Here is an 8,907-nt window from a genome sequence, read left to right as displayed (position 1 = left end):
AACTAAATTTAGCCATACCTACTACTAGTTGTATGATATTGACCATAATTTTGAAATATATACATAGGAGACCCTTCACAATGTATTAGGTGTTCCCATTATTTTTTCCAATTGCAATGAGAGAGGGAGAAAAAACAATTTAGCTTATGGGGCCACTTCTTTCTCTTCAGGCCTAATGAGTCAAATATTAAAAGGCTTTAGTGTTTAATTGATTATCATTTATGTAATCATAATGATATGTGTTCTGTGATTTCCTGCTTAATCAACACTGGACACTTTATTATTTCTGAATATCAACATTTGTACAGACCTCTACACCCCACTCTATTATTTAATAGTTACAAGTCCCTGTGTTCATGCTTCATCAGTTAGTTATTCTCTTTTAAAAATAATTATGTATTGCATTCTTTGTCTACAGAAAATTCATGAAGGTTAAAATAAGCATTTTCACAAATTTAACTTCAAAATAGTTTTCATCGCAAAACACACACCAGAAGTAAGAATAGTTTATTTCTCTAATTTATTAGCCTTTCTGACATCCAATATCAGGACATGAATGCTGCTCATGGAGGGATGTTCTTCCCATCAAGAACAATCAATACTATTTTCTTCAATCCCATCAAATGTTACAAAAAATGCACATTTTACTGTGTTTCATATGCAGAACTTGACGTTACTTTATTTGTGTTTAGTGGGTTTTTACTTTCTTTTTCATCACTTTGTTTTTTCTGTATTTTCTAATATTCAATTCTTTTTTGTGTTGAGGAAAATAGATCACTAGAATCTTCTAACTTTTGCTACATTCAATCACTTGACTACTCACTAGCTAATATTTCTATTAAACCATCATTTTAAAAGTAGGACTGGGGTATGCTAACAAAACTATTTTCAAGGTCTACTGCAGAATCAGCATAACTTTCTTCAGCTCTGTAGTTAGAGGCACTGTTTCTATCCACAAACTTTGCTCCCTTTGTTTTATTTTTCTTCTATATAGAGTAACTCTCTTTGAAATGAGGAACAGAAAACAGCTTTTTAGAATTTTATCATTTATTAAAATCTATTTTTATTTATCGTTAAAGGATAATCTGCTTCAGTTTAGAATACCATGTTGAATACTAGTTTTCCTTTAAATCATAGGTTATTCTGTATTTATCATCTACAATCTATCGTTAGTGATAAATACCTGGGTTCTATTCTTGCTTTCTTGAAGCTGACCATGGTTTTTCTTTTCAGGAAATTCTCTTTGTTTTAGGCATAGCTACTTGAGAAATTCAGGAGATATATTTAGCATATTTAAAATTTATTTTCTTGATTATAGAATTCAATCAAAGTGGAGTATTTCCAGACCTGATTTTCTTTCCAGTATAAACATGCAGGAAACTGGGTAAAATATGGAAAATAATATGTCTGTTTTTCAGACACCAAAAACAGGCATAGCAGGTGAGTGAAACCATAAGCAATAAGTACAGACTGGTGAAGTGAACTATAATTATATTTTTAAAATTTTTCTTAATAAGTGCAGTTTGATCAAATGCTGTTAAAACTTATGGGTAAAGGGGAAGTAAGAATAATCAAAGTATACCACTGTAAGAAAAACTTGAAGTCTGGCACCCGAGAGCAGCCTGTGGGGGAAACTTCATGTTATGATAGGAAAGAATCCCCCACTTTCCCTTCACCCTCTCACCCACTTAACCTCACCAGAAACCACCAAGATGCTTAGAATAAAAGGTTTCAAGTTCAATAGTCACACTCTCTTCAAATACAAAAAAAGTTAAAATTCAACTGAACACAGAATCTTGTTTGCAAAGTTAAGGGGATCTGAAACATCATATAAAAAGTTAGGTTAAAGAAGAGAAAATAGCCCTAAAACTCTTTTAGAAGAATAAAAATCCCAGAGTACACAAAGCCATCCTTCACAAAAGTAGTGGTGCAGGAAGTGTCACAATATCAAATTTTCAATTATACTACAGAACTATATAAAATCCACATAATATTGGTCTCAAAACAGACATGAAGAACAGTTGAATAAAATAGAAGACACAGAGACAACTGACATAAACAAAGTCATCAGATACTTGACAAATTTCCCAAAAGCATTGGGGAAAGACAGACTGTTTAACAAAACGGGGCTGGGAAACCTGGATGTCCATTTGCAGAAGAATGAAACTAGATCCCTACTCTATACAAAAACCAACTCAAAGTGCAAGAAATATCAAAGAAATACACCAGAAACTTTGCAAAGGTAGAATAAAACATAGGGTGAACACTCCAAAACATCAGCTCAGGTATTAACTTTCTTAACAAGAATGTTAAAGCTCAAGTAATAAAAGCAACAGTCAATCAGTGGGACAGCATCAAGATAAAAAGTTCTACACCATCAAAAAAAGAAAAAAAAGTATGAAGAGACAGCCTGCAAAAAGAGAGAAAATATTCACCAGCCATTCTTCTAAAGTCCAAAATATTTACCACAAAATGCAAATAACCGAATGGATTAATGGGTAAAGAACCAAACAGACATTTCTCAAAAGTAGATATAGAATGGCCAACAAATACATGAAAAAGAAAGTTCCACATCCATAAGAATCTAGGAAATTGAAATTAAAACCACATTGAAAATTCATGTCACTCCAGTCAGAAAGGACATTATCAAGAATATAAGTAATAATAAATGCTGGTGAAGATATGGGGAAAATACACTCATGCATTGTTAATGGGACTGCAAATTAATGAAACCACTTTAAAAGCTGTGTGAAAGATCACCAAAAGTCTATAGGGACATCAATGATTATAGCGGGAAAATTCATGATGCCCATATTGTGAGAAAGGTGCCTCTCAAGAGATGAATAAATTGGGCTGGGGATGTGGCTCAAGCGGTAGCGTGCTCGCCTGGCATGCCTGCAGCCCGGGTTCGACCCTCAGCACCACATACAAACAAAGATGTTGTGTCCTCCGAAAACTAAAAAATAAATATTAAAATATTCTCTCTCTCTCTCTTTAAAAAAAGAGATGAATACACAAAGGAAATGTGCTATACATATACAATGGAGTTTTACTCAGCCATAAAGAAAAATGAAGTTACGGCATTTGACAGTAAACTGATGGAACAAGAAAACATATACTCTGTGGAAAAGACAGACTCAGAAAGTCAAAGGGTGAATATTTTCTTCATATATAATGAGAGCCAGGTCACAGTTAAGACCCACAGATGACGTGAAATGTACGCTTCCCTGGTGTACCAATCTGTAGTTTGCCAGGAAAGGAAGAGATCCTCACATCTGTCACTGCTACCCGTGCAACAGGGAGCAAACCTCTGCATGCATACTTCCATGCTGTTCCCAGAATGTCCCTCCAATTACTCTTGTTTAAAGAGTTGACAACTGTCAGGGTTGGTGGCACATGCCTGTCATTCCAGCAGCTTAGGAGGCTGAGGGATCAGGATCACAAGTTTAAAGCCTGCCTCAGCAATTTAGCAAGGACCCGAGCAACTTAGTGAGATCCTGTCTCAAAATAAAACATAGAAAAAGGGCTGAGGATGTGGCACATTGTTTAAGCACAATTGGGTTCAACCTCTTGTACCAAAAAGAAAAACAAAACAAAAACAAACAAAACAAAAACCAAAAAACATTGACAAGAGAGAAAAGTGTTAAGGGATTTTTCCAGTTTGTTCCCCTAGTCAGTGTTGGAGCTGCCTGGTAGAAACCACTGTGATTCCAAATCCTCATTTTATTACAAAACCTCAAAGTCAAGTTTTACTTTAGGAGAATTGCTTTCCTCATTCACATTCTCACAAATCAATTAATATCTTTCCTCATATAGAAAAAGATATTTTGTCATTTAATTCAGCCACCACAGCCAATAATTTGCTTAAGAATCTGACTAGACTATAGAAGGTAATTGCTCTCACTACTATAGCTGATATCACCCAGCTCAACACTGCTTCTTGTTGATCCTCAGGTTCTAACTTACAAAACAGGAGGTTTTATTAGACATGACCTAACACCCATACAGCTCCTCATCCTGCTCTGGAATGACTGAGCTCATCCCTCTTGAGACTAATTCTGGGCAGCAGGAGAGAGTGGCAGCTGAGTGGGTTGGCTGATTTATCCCACACTTCAACCAAGTTCATCTTGAAACTAGCAAAGTCAGGTGAAATGACCAAGTTTTCTCTCCCATGGGCTTGGACCCTGGGGATCCATTAGAGGAAGAAGGATATGTAAGGCTTGAAGGAGGAAGGTTCTGTGCATCAGAGGCAGCAGTTCATCCTTCTGTCCACTCTCCAGAAGTAAGTGTGGCATGTTTGAGTCTGTTTTACTGGAACAAGGGAAGAGCAGAGGGAGATGACTGAGCAAAGCAATAAGGAAGCAGCTCCCAAGGTGAGGAGCTCTGAGAGTTCAGCATAAGAGAATACTAGAGGTGGGAGCCGTGGGCACTGAGTGTGTTCTGAGAACTCCCTCCTGGTGCCTTTGGCTCCTCACATCAGGAGAGCTGGGTGAGATCCAGGCCAGCTGCTCAGTGTCAGAATCTATTTGCTTATCCTGGCAGAGTGTGAGCACAGCTTTGGGTTTAAATATTTCAAAGTATTCAATGGACTTTTAGCAGGGTACATTGTAATTAAAATGACTCATCTTCTCTCAAAACCCAGTCTGAAGAATTTCACAAAATGAAATCAAAATTCATTAATTGTGCTAAATTAATTTGAGTTAGCTTTAACCAAGAAATATTTTAGAATTGATATTTTCTTATCATTAGGAATCATTTATTTTGCACACAGAATAGGCCATGGTATAACAAAATGTAAAATATAAGAGGGAGTTTAAATGTAAAATTATTTGATGTGAAACCATTAAAATTTTAGAATGTACTGCTATCCAGGAGTGTGAACTTAATTGAGAGATTAATATCTCTGGGTCTACCTCTTCTGAATTTAAAATATAAAAGGAAGAGAGGAGAGTGAAACTTATTCAGAGTTCTATAAGCTAAACCCAAATCTCACTTAATTCCATCTTCAAAGCTTTTACATGAGGTTATTGGAACTGAGTTAGCCTAGGCTCAGTCAAACAATTCACTTTTTAGTCCAGGGCTGACTGTAACATTTTTTCAGAGACCATTAATTTTCATTTTATTAATTAGTTTTGCTTTTTTGTAAGTTTTGCAAAATGAACTCATCCAGCTACACTTGCTGCAGTTGTATGTATTAGGTTCTGTCAGATCAAGGTTATATTTTTAAACTCTCAATATTTTATAACATGCCTTATAAAATAATCAAGGGAAACACTAATCCTTGAGACAGCTTGTAATCACAGAGCAATATTCTCCATATTGTAATGTAACAAAAAGAGTGGTGTTTGAAGATATTCTAGGAAATAAAATAAGGTCCAATACCCAATATAGAAATTTTTCTGGTCTTCAAAGGAATTATATCCTCATATCTAACTCTAAAGTTCCAGATTGCAAAATCTTCAATACAGATGAATGTGATCCTGAAGTCAATATACTCATGCATTGAATTGAAAATGCACGTGCATTTTCAATTTAGGATAAAAAGATAATTAATACAGCAATTATCATCTATATTTTTATGATACTCTGAACTCTCTGTAGCTGCTATTCTAAATGTAATCATAGGCCTCCTTATTAAATGACAAGATGAAAACTTGCAGTGCAGGACAGGGAGAACAAAAGAACTTCCTCTTTAAGGTCCATGTGCTCTGACCTAGTCGCAGATATGAAAATAGGCCTTATCTTATGGAGGACAGTTATAGTTATAGAAATTGTTTTGAATGTGTAGAAACAGTAAAGAGTTTACCAAATAGTTAAAAAAATGATTGGAAATGTAAAGGAGTCACACAGGCTCAATTCCTACTCTGAGTACACACTGTAGCTTCAAAAATTTCTCTTTTCATTGGTGAATTCTACTTTTCATACTTAGAAAACGAAGACATCAGTGTCTATATTTACATAATTGGGCTGTATATGGATTAAGATAAATGAAGTAATATAAAAAAGTGTTCATACAAGCAATGACATCTCAAAGATTCCTATGTAAACAGAAAAAAAAGCCTCTGACTATGTGTTTCTGTTATCAAAACCCATGTTGGTATATCCATCACCACATAAAGTATGCTTGCTGCTGTGAAAAATAGAATAAAAATCTTGCATATTACTGTAACCTGTTATTTTTATCATGTGTTTTTTCCTTACACAAACACACATATAAAAAAGAAAAAAATGAGTTTATAAGACTTCAGAAAATAGAAAACTCATTAGGGAGGAGACAATATCCAAAGTACATATTATAATAAGTATGGATATTATAGGTCACACTATATCTTCACAGGACAAGAATAATGCTTTGGACGGTGACCCCCTTTTAGAGCCAGCTGAGCAGCTTCTGTTTAGGAGGTGAGCAGCACAGCTCTGGGAGAAGACCCTGGCTTACTCAGCTGCAGCAGTGCCAGTGGGGAGGGGAGAGCAGGCACTAAAGGTGTGGAGGAGGCGAGGTCACTGAGGATGCAGACTCAAGCACACAGGGCACTTCTGTGCCCCACAGGCCATGTCTGTGGTGAACCTGAGTGCTGAGTTTGGGAGCTGGGAAAGCAGGATCCTGGCTTCCTCCAGGGCTGAGCCTAGTGTATAGTCCTAGGAATGCTCCTCCTGGGAGTCATCAGGCAGGAAGGCTCCAGCGAATTCAACTGTCCTTGCTGTGTGTCGTATTAAACTTTGTATTTCATGAGCATGTATGTGCCTATGACTTGCTGAAATGGTTATCAGAGAGAACTGGGGAAGGAAAATTCAATTCAGGTCTCAAAATAAATTAAGAAAAGGTACAGGTTGAAATTAAAATAATTAATTTTAAATAAACACTAATAAAGGCAATTTCTTCTTTTTTCCCTTTACTGTTTCATTTCATCTTAAATTCTCAATTTTCATTCTTTATTTCTTTTCAAGGAATTTGAGAAAATAGGTTTTTATGGATAATTGGAACCATACTTCAAATGACTTTATTTTGTTGGGGTTGTTTCCCCCGAATCAGAAAGGCCTATTTCTCTTGCTCCTGATCATCTCTGTGTTTGTTCTTGCCTGTTTGGGGAACTCAGGGATGACTGCCCTCATCTTCTTGGACCCCCGGCTCCACACCCCCATGTACTTTCTCCTCAGCCAGCTCTCCCTCATGGACCTGATGTACATCTCCTCCACTGTCCCCAAGATGGCCATCAACTTCCTCTCTGGCCAGAGGAGCATCTCTTTCCTGGGCTGTGGTGTGCAAATGTTCTTCTTTGTCACCATGGCAAGTTCTGAAGGCTTACTCCTGGCCTCCATGGCCTATGACCGCTTTGTGGCCATCTGTCACCCCCTGCATTATCACATATATATGAGCAAAAGAATGTGTGTGAAGATGATCCTTGGGTGCTGGACACTAGGTTCCCTCAATGGCCTAGTACACACTGTGTATGCTCTTCATCTTCCATACTGCAGGTCCAGGACCATCAGTCACTTCTACTGTGACATCCCAGCCATGATGCCTCTGGTCTGTATGGACACCTGGATCTATGAGTACATGGTTATTTTTAGTGCACTCTTGGTTCTCCTCCTTCCTTTCCTTGGCACCACAGCATCGTATGGACAAGTCATTTTTGCTGTCTTCCACATGAGGTCAAAGGAAGGAAGAAGAAAAGCCTTCACCACGTGCTCCACACATTTAACTGTGGTGATATTTTACTATGCTCCTTTTGCCTACACTTATCTGAGGCCCAAAAGTCTTCGCTCACCTGAAGAGGATAAGAATCTAGCTGTCTTCTACACCATCCTAACCCCCATGCTCAATCCCATTGTCTACAGTCTGAGGAACAAGGAGATGCTGGGAGCCATAAGAAGAGTGTGTGGGATGTTCTCCTCCAAGAAGAAATGAGCATGGCCTTCCCTGCTCCTCTGTATGGCTTCTCTCCATGCAGACTGGAACTCTCTAGAGCACTGCTGACGTATAGATGTATGTTATTCCACATATGTAATTAGATTTCTAGTAACATGTTTAAATGTGATATTAAATTATATATTATTATATATAATTAATAATTTATATATTTAATTGAAAACTCAATGATAACATTGACAATGTTGATATTATCCTATTATATGTAATATACAATATGCTATTTGTTCACATAATATTTTAAAGTAATAATAAATTGATATTGAAATATTATTTCTGTTTGACATTATACCCTTGCTGTGCTTGTATCCTGTGTTTTTATTTTATGTTTTCCATCACTGCATGTTATATCCTGTTAGCAGCTTGCACTGTGTACATTTCAAGTTTCCCACAACAACATGGGGCCTGGGTCTCCAAATATCCAGCACTTCTGGGTGGCTAGTAGTCCTCTCCTTCAGGATCACATATGGCTTATTATTCTCTCTATGGTTTCTGGTCTTGGGACAAGGAATTATACTCTTAAAACAACTATTTCACCTGGATGTGGTGCTGAAAATCACAACTTGGGAGGTTGAGGCAGGAGTATTGCACATTGAAAGGCAGCCTAATCAACTTAGCATGGCTTTGAGAATCTTATGCAGACATTTCTCAAAATAAAAATTAAAAAAGAAATTAAATGGTCTGGGAATGTAGCTTAATGGTTTAGTACCCTAGGTTTAATCCCCTGAACCAATGTGGAAAAAAGGCAAAAACAATAACAACAACAAGTTGTATTCTTCTAACATTTAGTTTTAACTTTTGTAGAGATATTGAAATCCAAATGGCTCCTAGGAAGCATAATTATTCACATCTGTAATCTTTCTCCAGGCACATAATACATAAAGAAGCTCTTTCTGCTACAGGTACCAAGGCCACAGTTTTCTCTCTTTGCCTTTTTCATATTCTGTGATTGTGTACTTGCCATGTTCCTTGCTTTT

The 8,907-nt window shown here is 36.9% G+C and overlaps 1 protein-coding gene across 1 annotated transcript; it reads left to right on the top strand.

Moving 5' to 3' along the window:
- Nucleotides 1-7,099: 7,099 nt before the first annotated feature.
- On the top strand, nt 7,100-7,909 carry LOC139705866 (olfactory receptor 2L13-like). The gene has a single exon (XM_071612764.1). It carries the CDS (start codon nt 7,100-7,102, stop codon nt 7,907-7,909), a length of 810 nt encoding a protein of 269 aa, XP_071468865.1.
- The last annotated feature ends 998 nt before the right edge of the window (nt 7,910-8,907 follow it).

Source organism: Marmota flaviventris, chromosome 5 (genome assembly GCF_047511675.1).
Source record: "Marmota flaviventris isolate mMarFla1 chromosome 5, mMarFla1.hap1, whole genome shotgun sequence".
Classification (NCBI taxonomy): Eukaryota; Metazoa; Chordata; class Mammalia; order Rodentia; family Sciuridae; genus Marmota; species Marmota flaviventris.
Note: the sequence above shows the minus strand (reverse complement) of the source record. Positions and strands in the feature narration are given on the sequence as shown.